This window comes from Aythya ferina (assembly GCF_964211825.1).
Source record: "Aythya ferina genome assembly, chromosome: 11".
Lineage (NCBI taxonomy): Eukaryota > Metazoa > Chordata > Aves > Anseriformes > Anatidae > Aythya > Aythya ferina.
The window spans coordinates 19,649,598-19,675,177 of NC_140307.1; the positions used below are offsets into that span (position 1 = coordinate 19,649,598).

Genomic DNA, 25,580 nt, shown 5'->3' on the forward strand with positions numbered 1-25,580 from the left:
CATTGCTGCTAAAGCACAAGGTATTTTAGAGTTTTCTCGGCTCCGCAGAAAAAAATCAGTCACTGTGAAAATAAAAATGTTTCACTTATCGCTGTTCCCATCTTCTCCTTCCCACACACTTCACAAAGGATGGGGTGAAGGGGCTTTTGTATTGATCCCCTTCTAAGCTACCAAACACCAAAAGGCAGGAGGATGTAGAAATACGGATGTGTCAGCTTCTGTGCTGCTGTTTAAGAAAGCACAGCTTCAGGAACTTATGATAATTAATTATGTTGTTGCTTTGACAAATGTCACAACTTAGACAAACATGAAACTGTGATGTCTTGTCTATCTACAGCATGCCTTTATTTTGTCATGCTGTGAACCTCTCCCAGTATTCAGCCACCCAATGTAAAAGCTTTGTATTTTTGTGCTGGCCAGGTCTTTGATAAGTCTTCACTCTCTGCTTCCTTATGCTTGTGGGATCATGGAGGTGGTGTGCACTCTTCATTAATAGGTGCCCCAAAGCAAGTAGGCTGAGAGGAGCCCCAGGATGGTACGTTGGCCAACCCCTGTTGAGAGCAGCTTGCTCAGAGCCCTGCCTGGCTGAGTCTCACACATCTCCACAGCTTCTCCTGGCCACCCTTCTGGTGTCTGGCCGCCCCAGCCTAAAAAAGGCTTTTTGAGTCAAAACTGTGTGCCAACCTGTCCCTGTCACCCTTCGTCTTTCCCCTGGGCAGCTCTGGAAATATTCTTCTCCACACCTGACCATTAGGTAGTCACAGACCACCAAGATACCTTCCAGGCCTCCTCGTCCACGGGCTGAAGAGCCCAGCTCCCAGGGCCCTGTGTGACAGCCCCGGCTGTCGTGGTCGCCCACTACAGCTGGATCTTCATCATGCTATAAATAAAACCAGGTCTGAAGACATTTTTCACCACAAAATTGCTAATTCCTTTCCGGTAAAGAAGTGGGTTTGTTTCCTTTCAGGGTTTAGATAGTTTGGATATGATAGACCAATAAAATTTTATCATTTACTTTCCTGTCAGGAATTAACTTGCATGTAATGCAGCTGTTAAGTGGATGAGCATGGAAAGGCTCCCATGGGTGCTGTTAAGGAGTGCTGTTTTGGAAAGGATTGTGTTAAGCTAATGAAATAAAGGGGATAAACTGCTTTGTCAGGATAGCTTTCTGCTGTTTTACTGGAGTGTGCTGGAGAGCCAGAGGGTGTTAATGGCCTTCTGCACTGAATTAAGGGGGCAATTAATGCCGGTTCTGAGACTATAGGTGTTGCTGGTGGTCCCCTAAATAGTGCCACTAGTGCTGTTGTTTGGTGATTATTAGGATGTGTTCTGAATTTATTTTTGCCTGTCAGAGCAGTTAGTATACATTAAAATTTAAATGGGAGATAAAATTTAGTTTAAAATAACTGGAGTCAGCAGTCTTCTCATTTTTAAAAAGTATGCTTGTGCTATTAAGACCACAGTTTCCTTGTTTAATATTTTATCATCCTTTTTTTCCCTGAAGTTTAACTTTATCTCCTATGCACATTTTATTAAAGCTGTGCAGGTTTTTTGTGGTATTGTTTTTGAAAAAATATACAACTTCATTTGTATTGATCTTTGTACCAGATGCATTTTCCACAAAATTTTGCTTAAATGATTTCTTGTGCTAATACTTTTAGAGTCGTTCTTGGGAGGTTTTTGCTGAAGAGTATATTTTAGTATAATACGTCATCTCAGGAAAAAAAACTAACAGTCATTTGAGAGAAAATGGAGCTCTGCTCTTTTACCAGAGAACACAAAAGTATTTATAGTGAAATTTTACTTGAAATAGAGCAGTATTCATAACTTCAGAGTCATAAATGCATGGCGCATCTCAGTTTATAACTTGCTGTTCCTGTACTCTTCTGGGTTTTTTGTTATTTTCAGAAAAAAGAGCTTATAGTAATTGTGGAACAATATAGGAAAAAAGGTAGGAAAAAATAGACCTTATTTGCAGAGAGTATGGATGAATGATTTAATTTAGTCTGTTGGTTTTTAGGCCTAGGAAAAAAAGGTTAATTTGTCTTTCATACACTTGTTAAAAGGTTTATGCAGTTTAACTTGCACATCACTTGACAGCCTGGATTAATGTGACAAGATGAATTCAAGTGGGAGTTCACTGTATTTATTCTGCATTCTGTTTCACAGAAAACTGTTTTCTTTTTGCCCTGTAGCATGTCTTTAAGTTGGAACAAGAAGAATATATGAAGGAACAAATACCATGGACCTTGATTGATTTCTATGACAATCAGCCTTGCATCAACCTCATAGAGGCTAAAATGGGAATTCTGGATCTGTTAGATGAGGAGTGCAAGGTGTGTTTTCAAGTGCTTTTATCAACTAGAGCCTCACAGGGAAAAATCATCTGCATATAGCCATTATTTTGACATTGTGCAGTTGAGATGATTTAGAGAGCTTAAAAACAGAACTGGCGATTACAGGCAGATAAAAAATGATTTTTAGTCATGTTGCTTTTTTTCCCCCCTCTCCTGTCTGTGAGTGTACCTGCAACTGTTTCTGGGTCTCTGATCAGTCTTTGTTATGACTGTGTCAACTTTCCCCTTCCTGAGTGCAGCATAGCAGTCTTTGGTCCTGTTAAATTTCTGCAAGTCACCTCTTGCTTGGTGTTTCACCTTTTGCCTTTTATCTCAAAGTATGACAAGTCACATACGGGGCAAGGTGTGTGTTATTGTATTCAATGGAAGCTCAGCCTGGGGTCTTCACATATCACAGCCTCTAGTGGTGGGTGGATGAGTTCTGACCCACCAAAATACTGCTGTCAGATAACATATCTCTGAGATCCTCACCCTCAGTTGTGTGACACTGAAAGTGTGGTGAGCATTGTATGTGTTGCACAACAGCATTAGGGGCTGCATCAGTCCAGAGTATCTGAAAAGCAAGCATGTGGCGAGTTGCTGGCTGCCTTGTTTATGGCAGTACTGGAAATCCAAGCAGATGGAATTTGAAAGCAAATCACAAAATATTGTCCACACCTCCTTAGTTTGTTTTACTACTGAAAATTTTTCAAGACGTTTTAAATGTCTTTGTGTTTATTCTCTTACACAGATGCCAAAAGGCTCGGATGACACTTGGGCCCAAAAGCTATACAACACTCATTTGAACAAATGTGCCCTCTTTGAAAAACCACGTTTATCAAATAAGGCTTTCATCATCAAGCACTTTGCTGACAAGGTAAGGTGTTTCCTGCTGGTACCTCTTTCCGGAGCTGAAGCTGCTGAGTGTGCGTGTGGGGAGAGGCCAGGGTGAGCAGCTGCCCCGTGGAGCTGAGCTGCGGCGTGCCTGGCTCGGGAGAGCTTCTGCCCAGAAACTCCCTGGATGTGTACAGGCCAGCAGCTGGGCTGCCCTGCTGCCTGGTAAAACCTGTCAGCAGGTCAGATGGTAAACTGGAGCTGTGGATTGACAGACGTTTCCATATCTAGCTGTGCCGGGACAAAAAGTTATCAGCTCTGCATGTTTGTTACTGTACCCTTCAATCTGACGGTGGCTTCAGCTGATTGTTTCCTCTCCTGTTGAGCCGCTTCAGCTGATACAGTTTGAAGAGCAGGTGTTGGCTAATGCTGTTCAGTTTGTTGAAGTGTGGTAGGGAGTGTGCAGGAAGCGTTCCCCCTGGCCACGAGGCAGAAATACCAAGCTGAGAGGGTGACTAGTGGACAGCAGCCTGCTTTTCTACTTGGCTTCCTGCAAAACGTGTGCCTGCTTGTACACCGGATCAGGAGAAAGTTGAGCTGGCAGCTGTGCAGAGTCAGGAACACAAACAAGAGCTCCTGACTCCTGTCACATGCTGTACCACTAACTAGCCTTTTTTCAAAATGTAACAGCTCAGTGTGAGTCACTACGTAACTGTATAAGTTCCAGTTACACTACAAAAGGAGACAAAATAGCAAATCATAAAGCTCACCAGTTTGAGTGAAAGAGCAGCAATGAAATCATGCCCGTTTTGCTGCCATCTTAATGTGCAAACAGGCAGGAGGCTAACACACCCTGCTTCTTATCGCTCGAGCAGTATGTACTCTTCCCACCCTTAACCTCCGCTGGCCAGCAAACGGCTATTTCTAGCAAGCTGGACAATGGTTGCACGCTGTCCAGCTCTGGCAGTGCACAGCCCAGCTGAGCAGCTCCTCAAGTTGAAATGAAAACAGAAAATCCAGTTTAAGATAACTGTCCTGTTAAACAAAGAAGCTGGCTCAGAATTTTGTCACCTTTGGCAAAAAACTTGGGTCACAGGCTTGGACAATCTCTGGGATTCTTGTCAAGGTCTGGGTGTGTTGCCTTGGGGGACTGGAGGTTTTTTTTTTTTTGCCTCTGCTTGATTCACCCAGGTTCTTGAATTTATGCATAGAGGAGAGGTCCTCTTCTTGTCGCTTTGGTGTTACCTTAAGGAAAGTAAGATCTCTGTAACTGTTCAGATTTCTGAGTTCTGTTTTATTTGCTACATGATAGAACAAGAAGGATTTGATTAATATGTGCTTACCTGAATGCATACAGACAACTAAAGGGAAACATGAAACTGTAGCTGGCCTGTTAAAAAACTGCGTGTGTCATCTGTCATCTTTTTCTGGGAGAAAGCAGAGACCCTGCTGCCCTCTTGTGGCATTGTTTCCTGCACGAAGAACATAAATGGTACCCAAAGTAATATTCAGAGTGGGCCTCGACTTGTGGGCAGACCTTGGAGAACTCCTCCAATTTGTTTCCCCCACAGGATTTTTTAAAATTGTTTGCAGGTTGTGGAATAGTTTCATTATGTAAGCACTGCTAAATGTTTTTTCCTTACAGAGAGTCTACTGATGGGTATCAATCTATGCTCGGAAAGAGCAAAATTGATATAAGGGTCTACTCTTGTATTTTATAGCCCTGCACTTCTGCTGATACAAAAACAGAGTGAGACCTTTAAGGAGAGTTAGCATACTTACTTAATTAAATTAAAAAGGTGTAGACTTTTGATGATAGCTTTCTATTTTGTTCAGCCTGGAATTAGGACTGTGAAATACTAGGTTTACGTTTGAAGCTCTGACCATTCTTCGATACAGAATGTATGGCCCCCGTGATAGAGGATTGTTGTGTATTGTCACACCACACAGACTTTGTATTGTTTCTGGAAGTAATAGCCTTTCTGATTACAAATGAGACATTTTCATAATAAGTTGCAGGCAGATTTACTTACTGCCTCTCAGCTAATGAGACGAGAGATTTTGTTCTCAGTTGCACCTGGATTTCACACAATTTTGCAGCCCTGATAACTTCAGTGAAAGAGATGTTTGACACAGATTTTGAGTTTTCACCTTCATGGGAACCATTCATTCATGCTCTCTTTACCATAGACATCTCTCTGCAATGAAATACACATAGTGTAATGCAATAATAGTATTAATCTCTACACGTGTTAGTGTTTTACACTTACTGGAAAGCACTGTCTTTGAGCAAAGTCTATATTTAACAAAGATGCACTTGGGAGATGATATTCTCAACATCCACAAGAATTATGGTTTGATGTGAATGTTACAGCTGGTAAATTCTATGCAAAAAATATTCTTATTTGATACTTTTAATACTTACTAATACTAATACTTTTTTTTTTTGGTAAAATTACTGTTTTCAGGTGGAATATCAATGTGAAGGCTTTCTAGAAAAGAATAAAGACACAGTTTATGAAGAACAAATTAAGGTCCTCAAATCAAGTAAGGTTAGTATCAGGATTATTTTTTCTTCCTCTGCAGTTTTGATGCCTTGAGTTAAGGGTCATATGAAATTTCTCATAAATCCAGGAAATTTTTCTCCCCGAATATTAGATCGGCCAAAGATGAACATAGTTTGTGTCACATCTACTTGTTTATCAATATGGATTTAGAAAGCCCTGTAGCCGAATTTTGCTTCAGCTAAGATTTGACTATATATATCCACTGATTTCAGTGGGTCAAAATTAACCCCTTTTTTTCCTAACATACTATAGTAGTATAGGAAGGCTTAGCAGTTAAGCCTTTTTTAATCTGAAAACAGAAAGTCCTTGTCTACAGCTTGACAACTGAGCAGAAGATTTCTGCAGGAGAGACAAGTTCTGTTCTAGAGGTGAGATGAGAAGGGAGGGAAATCCCTAGACCCTAATGACATGAACCAGAATTTGCTTGAGCCTTGTCTTTTTGGTGTCTATGACTGATAAATAACATATGAGTAGAAATATACTGCATTAAGAAATATTATAGAACAAGCCTTCAATTGTATTGTCTGTGTTTTTTATGTCAAAAATGCTGGTTGTGCTCTTCTGAAATTTAAAGGCAATTGACTTAACGTTGCAGTCTGATGGCCCTTGGGAATTTGCTAGCTGTAATGGCCCTGGAAGCTTGGTACCAAGGACAGACTTTAAAATTACACTATCAGGAAATCCAGCACGTTCTTTTTTTTGTTTATGTTGTGAGCAGGTTGATGAAATTAAGTGATTAAAACGCGTAGTATAAAAAAACTACAGCAGGCTTTCCACTGAGAGAAACATTGAAATGTCTTAAGTCAATTGCTTTGCCTCGGTAAGGCGCTGCAGCACCCAGGAGGCTGCTGTGTCCAGCTGCCTGCCGAGCACAGGCTGGGCCACGCAGGGGCAGCACGCTGGGCAGTGCTGCTGGGGCAGGGTGGAGGCAGCTGTAACAGCATCGTCACTGCTAGGGCAGACTTGGTATGTAAAGTCAGTTGAGTCTGAATGCTGATAAACAAGACAGTTTTCCCAATGGTAAATTTTACCAAAATGAGTGTTTTCCCCCAAACACTTAAAATATGAATGTTTCATTTTTATTTTTCAGCAGGCCCTCTTTATTAGTATTTGCTGTAGGATTATATTGCTGATTTTTATTCTTTTTTGTTGTTGCTGTTCTCTGGGTTTGCTGTACACATTCAACAGAAGGTAATTCTGAAACGAATGCATCATCTGTCATCCTGCCCATGCATGCTGTTGCTTCTAGGGGTTTGAGCATACAGCTTGAATGCTTCTTTGCTCTCCAAAGTGCATGACACACACTGCTCTTGGCAGGCACTGTAGTGTTTAGTTATATATTTTGGCCTTCTCTTTAAATCCACCCACAGTATCTATTTGAACTAGCTCAGTTTCCATGCATGTGTCATGAAAGTAGCACAATAGTCCTTAGCTTTTATGCGTGCTACTGGCATGTTGTTAAGATATTCTGTTGTGGTTCTGTATATTGAAAGACATTGTAAGATTATGTTAGCAGAATGTCTGTTAAGTCATCTGAAAAAAATTACAGGGTAAAAATGCTTGCTTGTTTTCTACCATGTGAATTGTCTGCCCTTTGATCAGTGTTTTCTCTCTTTTTGAACACTCCTTGTGTTCTGCAAAACAAAGAAAAGAGATAAGATAGGAAAAACCAAACCCAGACCAGAATATAAATGCCTCCACAGTGTGGATCTGCTCAGCCATGCTCTGCTGTTGACCTCTGTTGCAGAAGGCAGTTGTACCTTTCTTCTGTATGCAATAACTGTGGCAGCATCTATGAAAATGGTAACTTTGAAATGTACTTGCCCATATTTACAGGTGGGCTTTCACAGGGTTGGAAAGAGGGAAGGAATGAGACTTACGTGCTTGATAGCTTAGAAAAGCTCATCCATCCCCAAACCAGACACTGGGGACCTTTTCCCCACCTGCACCTGTGTTGTGTTAGAGCATCAGCAGTTTCAGACAAAGCATATTGCATTCAAATAAGTTTCTGTATGGAATTAAAGGACTTGGTTGTGTACCTCAGATAGCTGCACACACAGCTTCCCTCCATCTGACTGCAGGCAGCTGCATGAGGTGGTGGCGGCCTGGTTATCCTAAACTATTTGTTGAGTCAGTGGAAGGAGATGGGCTAAATCACCCTCTGGAGATGTCATTCTCCCACCTGCCACAGAGGTAATCTAAGGTGACTGCTCCTGACCTGGCAGACTCAGGTGAGATAAAGCTGAGCTGCAATACTCCTCTTTTAGTTCAGGGATTTAGGATATCTCCATAGCATTCGTACTCATTATATTAAGCTGAAGTGCTGTGCTAGATGCTACTGAGAAACATTTGATGCCTTCTGCTAGCCCATCTGGCACAATCACAAAGCACAAATACCATTTTGTTGCCCAGCATGTTTCATTGGCTATCATTCATGCTCGCTAAGTTTTATAAGGCAAAAACAATTTTTTTTATTTTTTAGGTTGTACTTAGCCCAAGCACTTTCTAGTACTGAAAATTGAATGCCTCCTATCTCTTGGGAGAAAATGCACAGATGCTAGATTAAAGATTATTCATTGACAGCTAGAGACGCTCAGATATTCTTTCTTTTACAATGCTTCTGAAGAGATAAAAATTTTTGGTAGAAAGACCTGATGGTATTATTTTTAGTTATAAGTTACTTCAAAGCAGCTATTATGTATGGGTGTATCTTATAGTCATCAGAGAAAGGGAACCAGAAGCTCTGAATGATGTTTGGAAAGATTGGTCAGGTTTTTCTTCTGCTCCCACTGGCCTGAGAGTAGCTCTTCAGTTACATGAATTTGGCTGTTTTTTTTTTTATTATTATATTTAATTTATAGGTTTTTTTTGATAGTTCCTCTTTTAAGTTTGTTATTTCAATTTAGATTGATAAAGGAGGAACATTTTTTGTTGCCTTTTGGGTTATTCAGTGTCCTAGATATTTCTCAATCATTTACAGGAACCTTATGCACCACTGGAATATGAAAGGACCCTGTTGTTTCCTTCCTGCATCAAAGCAGCCAGATAATTGCAACTGGTACTTATGAAACTGCTGTCAGTATCTAGCATTTTCACATGGAAGCTATTGCTGCTCTATGAAAAAATACTTAAATCAGAATTTTGTTGTCAGAAGGAGACTCACTGATCAAAACCACAAAGTTTTTAGTGTTATCCTGGCCCACTCACTACGCTACTAGCTTGAATGAATGCTCTTTTACATTTTTTGTCCCTATTATTGCTATGTGAAGTTGAAGAAAAAACTGAGCCTGGATTGTAACCACCTTAAACACGAATGGGTGCCATCACTTACTAGGTATTTTTTTCTGCTCTTACCAGTTTAAGCTGCTACCAGAGTTATTCCAGGATGAGGAGAAGGTGCTCAGTCCCACATCAGCAACCCCTTCAGGCCGTGTGCCATTGTCTCGAACTGCTGTAAAACCAGCCAAGGCCAGGCCAGGGCAAACCAGCAAGGAACATAAGAAAACTGTGGGGCATCAGGTGAGTTTGAAGATGCAGATTTAAAAGTAATGTTTCTGAATTTTACTCCCATAAAGCCTAACATTTAGACATCTCACTGTAATACAGTTAACCTGAAGATGGTACCTGAAACTAAAACCTGTTGCCATAACAAAAAAAAGTTGGTGTTGTGTTTACTACCAAGAACGTTATTACAAGTTAGCATGTATCCCTGAACCTGCTTCCTGAGATTATTTCAAATGTGACTGAGATTCCTGAGGTTATTCCCTGATGTTTCTCCCTTCTTTTTCAAAAAGTTCCGAAACTCTCTTCATCTGCTGATGGAAACCCTGAACGCTACAACTCCACACTACGTGCGCTGTATTAAACCTAATGACTTCAAGTTTCCATTCACGTAAGCTGTTTCTTATATGGTTTTATAGGCCTTTGAAAGAAGGGAATTGCACAAGGGCTCACAGAATTGAGGCTCTGCTAAACATTGCTCACTCAGAAATGAAGTGGTGTGTTTCACTTCTGTTGTTATGTACTCATTGTGCATTACTATGTGTACTTACAGCAGGAGATGTTTTGGGTTGAGTGGAGGGAGAAGTACTTTATGAGCATTTTCTGTTGTGTGATAATATATGAGAAAAAATACCTGCAATTTCATTTTTAGCTGTTTTGAGTTTGACTGACAGTATATGTAACAGCTGATGGAACTTGCTTTTGCAGATTCCATTGTTTCCTTATTTTCAGGTATTTCTTACCTTTTTTATTTTTCATATATGAACTTGCTTAGAACTTTTTTCAAGTGTCTGCTTAACATCTGAGCTCACAAAGACCTCCATGACCACGAGTATCAGGCAGACTGGTGAGAAGTGGGATGGGTCAAGATAAGCATTTGGAGCAGCTGATGGGCTCAGGCCAGAATTCCCCAGTCAAAATGTCATCTGTTATTGCTGAGTTGTGGAAGCACTGCCTGGACTTCCTATCCAATCGTCACGTCTCACAGATCCAAAGGGACCATGTAAGACAAGACTAACCTCACGCTCAAAGGCTTTTTTTATTCCTACATAGATTTGATGAAAAGCGGGCAGTGCAGCAGCTGAGAGCTTGTGGTGTCCTGGAGACCATCCGAATCAGTGCAGCTGGCTTTCCCTCAAGGTGTGTTTGTTGCTTTTTAGATTGCTTTCATTTACAGCTGTTCTTCTTAAGAGAGTTGTTCATTGTGTAGACTGACACTATCTCTGTTTTATGGAACAGGTGGACATACCAAGAGTTCTTCAGCCGTTACCGTGTTCTGATGAAGCAGAGAGATGTTCTTGGTGATCGAAAGCAGACATGTAAAAATGTCCTGGAGAAGCTAATTCTGGTACTAGACGTAGTGCTTAAAGCATTTGGAATTTGAAGGAATAAAGATAGGTCTCCTCACTCAGTGCTATCAGCCTTTGTGATACCTCAACAGCCCCTTGCTTTACCTCCTTCCTTCTGTCATAGCTCTATATTTCCCTACATTATATGTCCTGTGACATCAACACAGCCAAGTTGCACCCAGACTGATGGGATTTCTTAAGGATCAATGAGCAGTGGAGGAAGGCAGCCTCCAAAGAGACAATTCTAAGTATTTCTCAAATAGAAGGTGGTTAATCATGACTTACTCAGACATACAAGTTAGTAAGAGAAAGATAGAATGTTTATAAAGATACAAAAGCAAGAAAATTTTTCTTGCTGAAGTGCAGCTCTAGCAGTAGGAAGTTTTTGGAAAGAAGAAAAATAAATACTCTTCAGGCAGGTTGGAGCTTGGCTTTCTAAACTCTTAACTAAAATCTTCTGGTTTGTGTGCGCACACAAAATCTTAACGTATCCTAAGCTGAAGCTCTTTGCCGTTCATTTCAACTTGATATCAATAAATCAACAAAATTAATCTTTTTTTAATCATACCTTTGTATACTCTTAAAGTTTCTCTCCAAGGAGTACTACAGCCATACAAAGATAAAAGTACTATTCTCTTTTTGTTTTAGTTCTGAAATTTCAGATGTGTGTGAGCAGCATAGGTATGTTTTGTTTTGGCTTAGTTCTGGTGGCAGTGAATGAGGAGTACATATTTGGAGCCTGAGCTGTTTCCTTTCTGCTGTGTAATACAGTTGAAGATGGACCACTGGGAGGGGCCATGTACTATTTAAGCAAGAAATTACAAATGTGCAGTATTGTTTTCATCCTCTGGGCCTCTTTTTCACCTCTTACAGCCTTCCATGTCTTGTAGACTTCGGTGTTCTTGTTTAAGCAAATACCTTATGTTTGTCCTTTATGCCCTACTTGTGGCCTTATTGTATTAATTCGTTAACAGAATCATATAAAGAAACTCCTTTCCTCCACTAGCCTATACGAGTCTAGATTTACCTGTAGTATTACACAGTTAAATTTACCTCTTTACTAACTGTACTTAAATTTAGCCTTCATGCCTTTTTTAATCCACTAACATTTAATGCTGTAACTGATCATCTTTTTACCTTTGAAAATAGGACAAGGATAAGTACCAGTTTGGTAAGACAAAAATATTTTTTCGGGCTGGTCAAGTAGCCTACCTGGAAAAAATAAGGGCAGATAAGTTGAGAGCTGCTTGTATCCGCATCCAAAAGACAATCCGAGGCTGGCTGATGAGAAAGAAGTACGTGCGTATGAGGAAGGCTGCCATCACCATTCAGAGATATGTCAGAGGGTATCAAGCACGATGGTAAGCAGCACTCTTGGGAAAATCCACGCTAGCCTTGATTCAGATCCCTTTAAGTAGGACATTTAAATGTGATACATTTGCTCTCTCCTTCCTATGCTGGCTGAGAGGAAACGATTTTCCAGGGAAATTAAGGAAATTGAATATAATGAGTGTGTCTGTCCTGCCTGTTTTTGACCTTCATAAGAAGATGGTAGCACCCCAGCCAGATGGTGGTTAGAACAGTATGTTGTTAGTGGGAGCAGAGTAAAAGTAATACTAGGAGATATGGCTGCAGGTGAGGTAAAGCAGGACTTCTGGTTGAATTGTTATTGCCCAGCTTCCACATGCACTCGTAACTGGGTCTGTCTGTCCTGCTGGAGAAGCTATTTGTCATCCAGGGTGCAGCTGTGAAGGGAGATACATCAGCCAGAGTCATTTGTTTGGGTTTACACCTGAGGAATGGCTCTTCATAAGCCAGAAAAAAGAGTAGGAGTGAAGGTAGCATCATTCAAAGACAAGGTGGTTATGGAGACTGTAAAAAATTTACTTTGGGAGAGAGGCTTATGTCAAGATGCTTTGTAATTTTCTTGCTGAGAAGACTGAGTATGAGCAACCATTTTCTCTATGTTGAGGTGAGGAGAGGAAGTCTGGAAGTGGAAATAGTTGTAAAGCTGAAGAAAAGGTGATGAGAAATGAAGCCGAATTTATTTTGTCAGTTCAATAGCACAGTTTTTAGAAGAAGTGAAAACATTTTGTGGAAAACCTTGCAAGATTTCTGTTCATTTGTCATTCTGTAATAGTGCCATAGGGTTGAATAGCAAGTACATGTGCAGTACTACTGACAACACTAGGAAGAAAGTGAAGTAGAATATATAGCTCTTAAGAGAGAGTAAAGTTAAAGGATGTAAAAATAGTATTCAAATGTTGGAAACTAATTACAGGTATTACTGTAATGTTTCTTGTATAGCTATGCCAAGTTCCTACGGAGAACACGAGCCGCCATCACTATTCAGAAGTTCCAGCGTATGTATGTGGTCCGGAAAAGATATCAATGCATGCGAGATGCTACTATTGCTCTTCAGGCTCTCTTAAGAGGTTACATGGCCAGGAACAAGTACCAAATGGTAAGAAATCACAGTGTTTTACCTCTTCACTCTAACTTTATTTCCACGTACCTTCGGGATGAAGCTGCTCTGTGGTGTTCACTTGGGAGTCTGAAATGTGTGTGTGTGCTGTTATGCATAGTGCTCAAACAAAATATCACAGTGTGGATGGAAAGGCAGCACCTGGAAATTAGAAAAATCTGATACTGCAATCAATGAACTAGTCATTTTAGAGGTATTCACATTGTCATCTAATATGCATACGTAGGCTTCCCATGCAGTCAGTGGAGTATCTTACAGGGATTTACAGGCTTACTCTTCAGAAAACTTATTCATTACATAGAATATTACATTCACTGTAATAGAATATCACATTCATTATATATTTGCATTCATTACATAGAATATAGAGGCACTTAAAATAAATATTGAAAATAAACTAGTGTGGATATGTCTCCGTGAGTCCAAATCAGTATTGCTCACATCAATATATATATGATGCAGTATCCTATCCCATCTCTAATTTCAGAGAATTTGTGAAATTATGTCAGGGTTAAGAGAAAATACTGAAGGACATGAATATTAGCTTGGAGATACCCACAAAAATAGGAAATTAAAACTTTAGCATGTTCTTGGTTTTTATATATTGATGTTGGTTTTGTTTTGGAGATAAATTGCTATGACCCTGTTCAAGTGATACTGGTGACATTTTTCTGACTATGCTTGATAAAAAATAAAAAATAAAATCCTTTTGAGAAATTAGAATTTCCTCTTTGGTGGTTACAGGGATGGAAACAGAATTATGATTAAAATGTTTTGATTACAAAATGCCAGCATTTCTGACAATTCACTTCTATGGGCGAATTGTTTTAACTAGGCTCAAAAGCCAGCCTGTTTTTCATTGAAAAGTTACTCAAGAGTTCTATTTTTTCCTAAGCAGCCACATAGCAAAAAATGTAAAACTGAAGGCTAACTAGTGCTTATGTTGCACACATTTTTCTTATATTCGAAGTTTTGTATATTTTTCATTTGTATTCAAGTTGCCTACATAGTCACATGCTCACGTCTAAATTATATCATCCTCTTATATACTCACCAGGATGTTTGAAAACAAGCGTTCCGTGATCAAAATTTTTGACTAGTAAGTTCTATTCACTGTGCTTGACTCGACTGTTTTTAGTGCAAGTATTTATTACTAGAATTTTTAGCATTTTCAGTGTTAGAAACCATATTTTATGTTGCTGAATAGTCAGATATGTTTTCAACAGTGACCTGATGCTGCTGGATGTGACAGTGAGACACAGGTTGCAGCAAAATACAGACTAAAGGCCACCCTTAGGAAAATGGTAGCTGGTTCAGTATGCCTGAAGATACTCTTGTGAGTGATAGACACCGCATCTGTCCTGTAGTGCAATGCTATTTAAATCTGTTTTATTCCTTTTAATAGAGATGGCGGATTTCTGGAGGTATCATTGTTAAGAAGTGGTTGGACTTGCCTGTCAGGGAATGTCCCCTTAGAGCAGTGAATTGCTCACCATAGTAAAACACAAAGTTCATAACATGGATGGAAAGTGCATGGTGTGTGTCTGACGTGTTGTGTAGACATTGTCCTCACAAGGTGGAATTTCATTAAGGCTGAGACACAGAGACAGAAGCACAAGCTCTGTGTGCCATGCGAAGATAAACATGGCTGTTCTGAGGTTCATGCTGATTGCAGATGAGTGAAACTGAAAGGTTGTACTATGACTGCACCCTTGGGCTGAGCTGTGACTCTGTAAGTAATATATGGTACACGTGTTGTTCGTTAGGATTGTGAAAGGTAGCTGTTGTTGTTTTTATAACAGAGGACAGGGGTTGGAGGTCACATGACTAGCACAAGGAATTTTAAATGGTTGAATCATCTATTTCACGCATTCCGGGGAAAGCTTCTGCCCGAGACTTTGTGATGTGCTTGTCAGTTTACGAAGGAATTCAGTTCCTTCACAGCTTTTCTATTGAGTTCTCCTGGAAAATACCTGATAAATTAAGCAACTTTTCTGATACTCTCACCTTACGTTGGACTGTGCCATTTCATCACTGGATTACATGGGTGTGAGAATTCAGTGGCAGATGAAGACCATCCCTGCACAATGGAGGTATTCAGTGTGACTCGTTGCTTCCAAGCTTGAGGTGAAAATGTTGAAAGCTGGTTGTATTTTAGTTGTTAAGGCATCCACAGGTAATGTGAAGGACTATTTCAGGAAACATGTAAGGAGGAGGCAGGAATGCTAATTGTGTGACACGCAGTCAGAAGGACTTTGGCATTTAACCTTGCTGTACTTTCAAGAGATATACTTCCTTACCTAGGTGTGTTTTTTAGTCAAGTGCTGATGTTTCAAGTCTTTGTTTTTTCTTTAAAAATGAATGTGAAGGGAGTATATCTAAAAATGTTGTGTTCCGCTAGTGCCCCTTTTAAATTCATTGATCTGAAAATGTAACTTTTCTAACACATTTCAGTTCATTTGCTAAACAGTATGAAAGAAAATAAAAGATTATTGCACTACTAGTTTTTTTTATTAGCTTTACGGTAAATCCATGTAACTATGTAACTATCAAATCCAATAAGTAATACAAAATCTTAAGTAGTTTTGCTCTTCAGAATAAACTGTTCAATTTGCAGAAGCAATTTTTTTTATTATTTTTTTTTTTAAGTGAACTCTAAAGTTCTCAGAGTCCTGGAAGCCTTGTGGTTTTGGGCAGGCTCTCCCAGCCTAGCTGTGATCTGCTGGTAGTCGGGTGCTCCAAACCTGGTAGATCTCTGATTGAATCCGTGGGTGAAGGATCCAAAAACACACAGAATCTTCAGAGTGGAAATCTCTGGCTGACACATTGATAATGGTTACTGACGTTCTTGATTGTTTTTCATTAAAAGTGATTTTTTAAAAATAGTTACTACTAATTCATTGTTTTTTTACAACTCAAAGCTATGGTTAAAATTTCTGCCATTAAATGAGTTGGAATTAAAACAGTATAAAATTTCTGATTAGAATAAATAGAGAAAGAAGTATTTTTCCATGCTGGCAAATATAAGAAAAGGCCATAAAAGCAAACAAACAAACAAACAAAAGCTTACTGGAACTTTTAGTTTAGTCAGCTAGTCTATTGTATTGCTGTTATTAGGAGCTGCTGTAATATACTCTGAGTTATAGTGTGTAATAGCTGCATTATATATCAAGCATAGTGAGTTTTAAACTGTATATTGATACATTCTGTGCTGCATATGTCAATGCTTCCAGGAAGTTTAAAAGAGGAAGCAAAAAAAAAAATTATAGTCACCTGGATTCTATTTGTAATCATGCCAACAGGTACCATGTATTTTTGTAATTACCTTGATCTGACTTCAACACAAAGGAATGTCTGGTTCTTCAACATGTCTCCAGTTCTTTCTTTCTTCTCATGTTTTAAATTTCATTTCTTTTTCATTTTATTGCCTTTTATCTTCTTTATTCCAATCTTTTTTTACTCTTCTGTTTTTTAAAAATTCATTCCATATTCATTTCTTTTACTATTCATCATTAGTTTCTCTTTTCAGACTAAGGTGTCTCTAAATACATCATCTTTACACCTCTCATTATGGAGTCTATTTAACTGAGCAGGTGTCGTTTCTAACCCTAATACCCCTTGTGGTGTTTTTCCTTAACTGTAGATGCTTCGAGAGCACAAGTCTATTATTATTCAGAAACATGTAAGAGGCTGGCTGGCTCGTGTGCACTACCGTAGGACCTTGAAGGCAATTGTTTACTTGCAATGCTGTTACCGGCGCATGATGGCAAAGAGAGAGCTAAAGAAACTGAAGATAGAAGCTCGTTCTGTGGAACGCTACAAGAAACTTCACATTGGCTTGGAGAACAAGATCATGCAGCTGCAGCGAAAAATTGATGAGCAGGTAAAGCTCAGGGAAAGCGTTGGGAAGTCTTGTATTTTCTTCAGTAGCACTGTGGGCAAGCATTGAAGAATACACTGAATTTTCATTGCAAGGCATCAGTTCTCTTCTCTGCTGAAGAACACTGATAGAAGAGAAAGGTAACCACACTAGAAATGAAACTGCAGAGCATTCATTTGTATCTCTCAGAAGCAATGAGAGAAAACATCTGTTCCCTTAACTTCAGTATTTCATATGAAGCACTTTATTTGCTCAGTTTAAGGGGAAGGTGAGATGATCCTTTTTAGTGTCTTTGATCTTTGTTTGGGATGTTAATGTGTAGGCTTAGAGACTGGACTGTTCTGTCACCCCTTTAAGCAATTCTCCTGCAAAAACAGGCTGAAGCTTTTTTGGAGTGGGGAAACTGCTCTTTTGTTCCCCTGTCTGGGTATATTTTGTAGGCAACTAGAAAGCTCCCTTAAACCAGAACTTCTCCAACTGCTGCTATGTCTCTGTTGTGTTTTGCAAAGAACAAAGAGTACAAATCTCTGCTGGAGAAACTGAACAGCCTGGAGATTACGTACAGTACGGAGACAGAGAGACTTCGGAGTGATGTGGAGAGGCTTCGGATGAGCGAGGAAGAGGCTAAGAATGCAACCAACCGTGTTCTCAGCCTTCAGGAGGAGATCGCTAAGCTCCGGAAGGAGCTGCACCAGACTCAGTCTGAGAAGAAGACCATTGAGGAATGGGCAGACAAATACAAACATGAAACTGAGCAGGCAAGTATGCAGTCCCCAGGTACATGAGCTGATTTACAGAGGCCTGGTGTCCACTCAGGTTTTGCCCAGACTTAACTGCTTCAGTTGTGTAACTGTTACTTTTACAGTATTTTTATGGAATGTTATACCAGTACAACACTAAATAGGCTTGGTACTTAAATAACTGCACCTATGCTAGAAGAATATAGTAAATATATATTGCATGTAAACATATGTATTTAGTATATTCAGATTTTTATATTGAAAGTATTTGCAAAATTAAATACCCAAACTCACTCAATTAGTCCAATACAGCATATTCATACCAATAAATCATTTTACCTGCCTGAAGAGCATAATTGTATAGATGTCAGAAATCTGTCCCCTGTGCAGAATTCAATGGTACCTACTTATATTCTGTCTAATTTAAATAATTAGCCTACTAAGCACTCTGTGCAGACAATCTAGTTCAGCAGGTTTTGACTAGCCCCTTATCTTTGCTTTAACCATGAATATTTAAAACGAATTGTTCCCTGTCACAGTTACTTGCTGATATGGTACAAATTCTAAATATTGGACGAGCTATTCTATTGTTATGTGATCCTGCAGTGAAGCGCTTCAAGATTAGATGAATATAAGGAAAAACTATTAATTGATGAAGCGAAGTGAATGTGTAATATCCATAAACAGAAACAAATAAGTAACTGGCAGACCTGGGCACAGTTAAAGTGGGACAACTTTTGGGTGGAGGCAGGATTTTAGATTACGGTGTTACCAAATGCAATGGAATGTACAACAGAACTACCAAACTTGTTCCTGTTTTGGGAATATATTTATTTTAGAAACAAACTACATCTTTGTGACTTCACTGGAAAATGTTATGGCACAGTGGATGTGTTTAGGGCAGTTTTGGTATCTGATCAGAAATGGGGCAAATGCAGAACATAGGAGAGAATCTGCAGTGGGATATATTTAAGAAAGTAATTTCAGAAATGAAGATGTCATAACTTAGCTCACTGATTTCATTCTCCAAGGAACCACTAAAACTCTAAGTATTTGAACTCTTATAACAACTCTGTAGTTTCTTTTGGAGCTGTTGAAGATTAACTGCATTCTGAGTCAAATATTTTTATTATTTTTGTAGCTGGTATCGGAACTGAAAGATCAGAATACATTACTGAAAACAGAAAAGGAGGAGCTGAACCGCCGCATCCACGACCAGGCAAAAGAGATAACAGGTTGGTGCTGTTCTCTTTACTTGGATTTTGTACTTCGTGTTACTTTGTAAAGCTGTGCTCTACTGTCTGCGTTTGGCTGATCTGCCAATTACTATTAATGAGCTATACAAAATAGACTTTATACTCCTTATTAGTTTAATGGTTTTGTTACTTTGTTTTAAGAATTCACATGCATCAGAATTATTTACTATTTGAGTTTCTGCAAAGTCCTAAGAGTTTGGGGTCTTTTTGGTTGAGGGTTCCTGCTGAAAAGTTTTACTTTATAAAAGAAGGTCTGATATTTAATACAACAAATTTACTGCAGCACGGTTTTCCAGTGTGGTTTACAAATTGTAAACACAAATATTGTACTTCATGTGTAGGAAGACACTTTGGTGCCTGGTGCTTACCTCTTCAGAGAGGTGCAAGTATGAGCCAGAATGTCTGAGTCCTGTCAGCTGCTGTGGCAACTGCCACTTCCATTGTGTGGGCAGCAGCCAGAAAGACCACAGCTCTAGGTGTTAGGGCTGTGACAGGGACAACTGCGTTGAGGAGGGGTTAGTGTGCTTGCGGCGTAGAGCATCTCATGTTTTGCTTCTTACATAATAAAACATTGGGCTAGTGTCCATTTTTCCTCCCTCCTGGAACTGCTAATGCAAGCCCATAGCAGAATAACTACCTTGAGTGAGTGCCCCCATTCTGTGCTTACCACAATAATTCTTTGGTCCTTTCATATATTTGGCTTGATCAGTGCCTGCGGAAGCACTAATACCACCAACCAGTTTCACAGAGTGGAATGCATTCAGCATGTGTTCTGCCGCAGACACGTGTCCTGTACCTACAGGATGGATGCACTGCATGGTAGGTAGAACTAGAGTTCTCACTTTGGATTCCTGTTCTCCATGGCAGAGGCAATGGAAAAGAAGCTAGTGGAGGAAACGAAACAGCTGGAGCTAGATCTGAATGATGAAAGGTTACGGTATCAGAACCTGCTAAATGAGTTCAGCCGCTTAGAGGAGCGGTATGATGATCTCAAGGATGAAATGAACTTAATGGCGGTAAGTGGCTAAATATCTGAGAAATCAAAAGCTGTTCACGAATATATGCAGGTAGAATTGAGTGGTATAATTTAGTAATTGATTCTGCTCTCAGCTGTGTGGTTGTTACCTGTATCTGAAAACAGAATTTGTTCTTTTAGACATTGATCAATTACTTCAGCTCAGCTGAAGCAAACACATTTAAAAATTTTGGTTGATTATTTTTTTATTTTCAGTTTTGTGGAAGAAGCCTAATTTTCTGTTGTGACTTTACTAATGGTAATGCACATGCCATCTGCCCTTACTTTGCCCTGAAGTTATTCACATGTGTTAGGGTTATTTGTGCAACATTCAGCCAGTATTAAATTTTAGGTAGTTCCAGAAATATGATATGTCAGGGGGAAAAAATATTCCTCACTGCAACATCTGGAAATTTAGAGAATTGCTGCCTGTGCTTTTCTACCTTGCTTGCACCTTTCCTATAAAGTGAGCCTTTCTTTCCCAAGAAGTGCTGTATTGCTGCTTGATTCTGCTTTCTGCAGGAATACTTGCTACTACAGGATCTGACCCATCTCCATAAATTTGATTGTGATCTACGTCTCACAGGCTTTAGATGACACGAGAGACCAGAATCAAAAACTTTTTCTTATAAATTGTGATAGCTCTGGAATAACACTGAAAATATTACAAGCTAACTTGTAAGTTATGAAGAAACAGTCAATGGCAAAAGCATATAGCAGTATTGATTTGTTTCATTTGCACTCCAGAGCATCCCCAAGCCTGGACACAAAAGAACGGATTCGACTCACAGTAGCAATGAATCTGAATATACTTTTAGCTCTGAGATCACAGAAGCAGAAGACTTACCACTGAGGATGGAGGTAATGTTTTAAAAAAAAATAGAAACAGCAATAACAAAACGAACAAAAACCACAGCTTTTCATTGATCAGTGGCTGAGCTCACTCGGAGAATGTACTTTCCCTTGGCATATGCAGTAATACAAATCCCAGATTATTTTAAAATATTCAGAAATATGAGTCTCTTTAATGGGTAATAATCATGAATAAGTGCAGTGCAACTCCAAGCCATTCTCGGTATGTTCCAAGATAACTCCTCGCTTTGTCCCTTCTCAGTCCCACAGGAGTGAGACTACGAAAACAGCAGTGAGCTGTCAAGTTTGTGGTCTATGCTTGGCAGTTGGCAGGTGCAAAGCTTTTCCTGTGCCTACTAGAGATTTTCTTAACTGAGCAATCCCACAACTCACTCCATTTGCCCTCTGTCTAGGTTAGTTATCTCCACAATTGGTTTTACAGGCTGTTGTTACTGTTTCTGAAAGCTTCCACAGAAAGTGATTTTCTACAAGTGATGCAAATACCATGACAAATTCATGCTGACACTGTTCTGAGCAGAGGCTTTCAGAGTTTGCCTTCCCACTTATTTCACTTTGCAGAATTGTTTCAGAAAGGTGCTCCTATCTTTATGGACAGTCAGGAAAAAGGCAGTGCAACTTCATGCGATTGGATCTCACATACGAGCCAAAAGTCATCTTTTCCTTTGGCTAATAGACATAATTAATTGTTGTTCTAGAGCCAGTTTTGGTTTTTTGAATGTAATTTTTTTTTTTTATAAAAAAAAAAAAAAAGGTAACACAGGAACGCATAAATAAACGCAGCACTAGGAAAATTAAATTGTATTCATTTAACCCCTTAAAATTTCAAACTCCAGTATGATTCTAGATTAATAATACGGATTAATGACAAAACCATACCAAAAGGTAGAGACTGTCTCGTTATAAAACAATAAAGCTAGAAGCTCAAAGTCCATTTTCTTTTTCCTGAGCTGTTGGTATAGTTTATGAGTCTTTCCCTCAACAGGAAGATGAAGTGGAAATGACTGTGCTTGCTTAACTGCTACAGTCATTATTATTAATTTTCTAGTTGCCTTTCTAGGCTTCAAAATTTTATGGTGCACTTCATAGAGAGTGCTTTAATCTTCTTGCTACATAAAGTACAAAATGGCTGACGAACAATTTCTGATGCATCTTCAGGTTACAAATGCTGGTCCTTGCCCAGAAAATAGCAAGAAAGCTAGTGTACTAGTCCCAGAACAGGCCCTTTAATTAGCATAATAAAAGGAAAAAGGCATAAAATATATCTTCTAGAACCTTTTTGTGTCACATCCCACTAAATTACCCTGGTTAATCAAGGATCTAAATCTACACTCACAGAGAGAGTTCTCTGTATCTGAAGAATTTACTGGAGGTATAATTTAAAATGTGGAAAAAAGGAAAAGTGCCTGCTTACATTTGCTTTCCTAGTGAGTCTAACCACAGACTTTTTTTTCTCCTTCCCCCCTCCAAACAAGTAAGAATAAAAGGTATGCTTAATTGTAGACCTCCTGTCTGCTAGGTTGTCTCTAGTGCTTTCTTTCGCTAGGCTTTAGGCTTAGATATGTTTTATGCTAGTAGATCCTTCTTTTGAAATAGCATTCTGACAGCTGATGAAACATTTTAGATGCCAGTAGTGAACTATCAAAATCAAGTAACATTTCTATGTGCCTTTCTTTTCCCCAGTCTGTTTCCCTTCTTTACTCACAGTAGTGCTTCCTTTTGCTGTGGAAGTGGAATACTTCTTGACTTTCTTCTGTTCTTTCTAAAGCAGGAACCAAGTGAGAAAAAGGCACCATTGGACATGTCTCTGTTCCTCAAGCTGCAGAAACGGGTTACAGAGCTGGAGCAAGAAAAGCAATCCCTGCAAGATGAACTGGACAGAAAGGAAGAACAGGCTCTTCGTGCTAAAGCTAAGGTGGACTCCTTCTAGCTGATCAAATGCTGACTCTAGCATATCCCTTCTTGTGAAATATCAGCTGTGTAACTGCTGACTGGCTTTAACTAAATCTGTATCTTCCCCTAGTACTTGCTGTATTTTCCACAAGTTTTATGCTAGGGACTGATGATTTACTTTTTGAAGGTTCCTGAGATCCTATGATAGAAGTTAGCAGGAACCAAAAGCACTTGGGACTTTTTCTTTTAATAAGAAGTCTGGTTTTATTAAAGAATAGCATTATAGCACTTTTCTTAAACACTGGAGAGAATAAATGTTACTTTTAGGCAGAGAAAGAAATGCTTGCAGGCAGAGTAAGTGTTTCAATCAGGATGCAGAACCAAAATGCTTGCTTACAAGACTTTACTTGAAGTTCTCCTCTGATTTGGCCTCTATTTATGAAAATATTAAACCAATTTTGGTGGTTGTTTCTTGTTCCTTTCCAGCTAGTGGATATCTTGAGCATCCTGGCACTCATCCTGCTCCATTTTACTACCAATGACAGTATCATGATTTGTACGTGATTTTATTTACATTAACCAATTAACTGTCACAAACCCATAAATAAGTGAGACAATGCCAGTATTCAACTTAAAGTACTCACAAGTACCAGAAGGAGTATTTTCCAGTTTTGTAGGAAAATAATTTCAGCTCCTTTTCATTTTTCTGCCTCAACTATATTAATGAACAGAAAGGATTGTTTGTGTGTTTGTTTTCTCACTCTTGTCTATGTTATATCACAGGAGGAGGAAAGGCCTCCAATAAGAGGTGCGGAGTTGGAGTATGAGTCACTCAAGGTAAATATAAAAAGGAGTTTTCTGTTACTTTCTAGTGAGAATATTGCCAGCAATTCTATTTGCTGGCATAGCATATTGCGTCGGCCTCACTGTTTCAGCATATTAGCAGGAAAAACTGGAACAAAAATTTCTCAGCTAGTGTTTTATTGTATGGTTGCCCTTTTTGAGGTATAGGATGTGTGGCTGGGGCTGCAAAACAAAAAGATCACCCTAAAACAGGGGTATTTCACTTTGAAATAGTTAGCACAACTTGCAAGTTAATTTGCGCAAAAATAGTGATGTGATTCCAAACACATTATTTAAATTTACGCATACTTTAGATCACTAAAAATACAAGTATTTCCTAATAACTCTGAATGATGCAGAATCTTCTTAGCCTGCTGTCCGCTGTTTGTTGGGAGCTTTACTTTGTTGTTGCTGTTAAAGGAAGAATAGGGGGAAAATAGTAATTGTTTTTCCTTCAAATGTGTATGATTCATGTATATGAGTTCTGATTTTGCACTTGAGACAAAAGGTAGCCCTATCAGTGAAATCCTCTCAGGCATGCTATTCACAGTCGTCAGGAGGCTGGGGACAGGGGAGAGATTGACTGGTGTGTTACAGTTACTCGATTTTTACCATGCTGCTGGGTGATGGGATTGTCCCTGTTTATTGCAGCGTCAAGAACTTGAATCTGAGAATAAAAAACTGAAGAATGAGTTGAATGAGCTGCAGAAGGCCCTCACAGAAACACGATCTCCAGAGGTAACTGCTCCTGGTGCCCCAGCATATAGAGTCCTCCTGGATCAGCTAACTTCAGTAAGTGAGGAACTTGAAGTACGCAAGGAAGAAGTCCTCATCCTGAGGTCTCAGCTGGTCAGCCAGAAAGAGGCGATTCAACCCAAGGTAAATAGTAGTCAGCAAATGTGCTCTGTAGTAAAGCTACATTACATAACTGATGTGCTCGATTTAGTGTAACAACATGCTTGTAAAGGTAGAAAAAATGATCTACGTTTCAAAGCCTTTCTAAGTATAATCCATTGATCCAGTATTAGTGCTCAAGTTGCAGCAGTCCAAACTGGGAGACTCTCTTAATAAACCAGCCTTGGGTTATCTGCCAGCAGTCATGTAAAGATCATACCAGGCTGGCAGATACTGACGGTCTGACCAGGATCTCCTCAGACCCTTTTAACAATGCAGAAATCTCATTTGGCGCAGCATCATATCTCTAGTGAGTTGTGTAGCTTGATTGGAAAATTTACTTCAGTTTGCAGGAATTCTTTTCAATTAATAGCTCAGCAGGAAGTGCAAGGACCAATTTTTGCTAAATCTAAGCAGGATCGTAAATGATTACACATAAGTAACAATAAAATTGTGTAAAGGTAACCATGAAGGTGTATGAATTCGGTATTATTATGCTTGATATGTGTAATATGATTGAGAAGAGTAGATAACCCCTCAAATGTGTATCTTTTAAAAAAATAATGATGAGATACTTAGAAAAGTAATAGCTTTGAGAATAAGTTGTTCAGCCTAAAAAGTTATCAGGTAAATTATTAACTAGTTATTTCTATTGAACTGAGTTATGAACCAGTGTTTCATGATGGCGGCAAGGAATTAACAGATACGTCCTCTCTTTCCGTTGTTACTGCAGAAATATGTTTATATATGTCCTAAATCAATTGAAAGTCTGTGATGCATGAAGGTGTACTTATCTTGTTCTAAATGCTTAATTATGAAGAAAACAAAACTAATTTTCTATAATATTGGGAACATTATAAATTAATCCTTTAATAGTAAACCCTTCAATAATTTATTCTTAACAATGGTGGGACCCAAGTGTTGTTTTGGGAGATCTGAAGGTGACCGGTGGGATGGCTAAAAGCCAGTTTGCAGATACCTTCTGCTTGTTAGGTTGGACAGTTGCAGCAGACAGAATTTTTAAATGATTTGTTTCTCTTCTTTCTTGCCTTCCAATTTGATTGCCAGGAGGATAAGGTACTTGTTTTATTTCTACAGTTATTAACTAGAACTATTA

The 25,580-nt window shown here is 39.1% G+C and overlaps 1 protein-coding gene across 8 annotated transcripts in view; it reads left to right on the top strand.

The window, feature by feature from the left end:
* MYO5A (myosin VA) overlaps nt 1-25,580 on the top strand; it is a 101,962-nt gene that overhangs the window by 54,817 nt on the left and 21,565 nt on the right. For 5 of the 8 annotated variants that reach the window (XM_084531954.1, XM_084531949.1, XM_084531951.1 and 2 more), the window contains exons 12-28: nt 2,196-2,336; nt 3,088-3,213; nt 5,639-5,722; nt 9,095-9,256; nt 9,532-9,629; nt 10,292-10,378; nt 10,478-10,586; nt 11,737-11,948; nt 12,895-13,051; nt 16,716-16,955; nt 17,462-17,710; nt 18,834-18,927; nt 19,816-19,964; nt 20,711-20,824; nt 22,602-22,748; nt 23,510-23,563; nt 24,221-24,448. In XM_084531954.1, coding sequence (XP_084388080.1) covers nt 2,196-2,336; nt 3,088-3,213; nt 5,639-5,722; nt 9,095-9,256; nt 9,532-9,629; nt 10,292-10,378; nt 10,478-10,586; nt 11,737-11,948; nt 12,895-13,051; nt 16,716-16,955; nt 17,462-17,710; nt 18,834-18,927; nt 19,816-19,964; nt 20,711-20,824; nt 22,602-22,748; nt 23,510-23,563; nt 24,221-24,448 — 2,451 coding nt within the window. The remainder of the gene's footprint in view (nt 1-2,195; nt 2,337-3,087; nt 3,214-5,638; nt 5,723-9,094; nt 9,257-9,531; nt 9,630-10,291; nt 10,379-10,477; nt 10,587-11,736; nt 11,949-12,894; nt 13,052-16,715; nt 16,956-17,461; nt 17,711-18,833; nt 18,928-19,815; nt 19,965-20,710; nt 20,825-22,601; nt 22,749-23,509; nt 23,564-24,220; nt 24,449-25,580) is intronic. The other 3 variants (XM_084531950.1, XM_084531952.1, XM_084531956.1) reach the window with 1 other exon arrangement.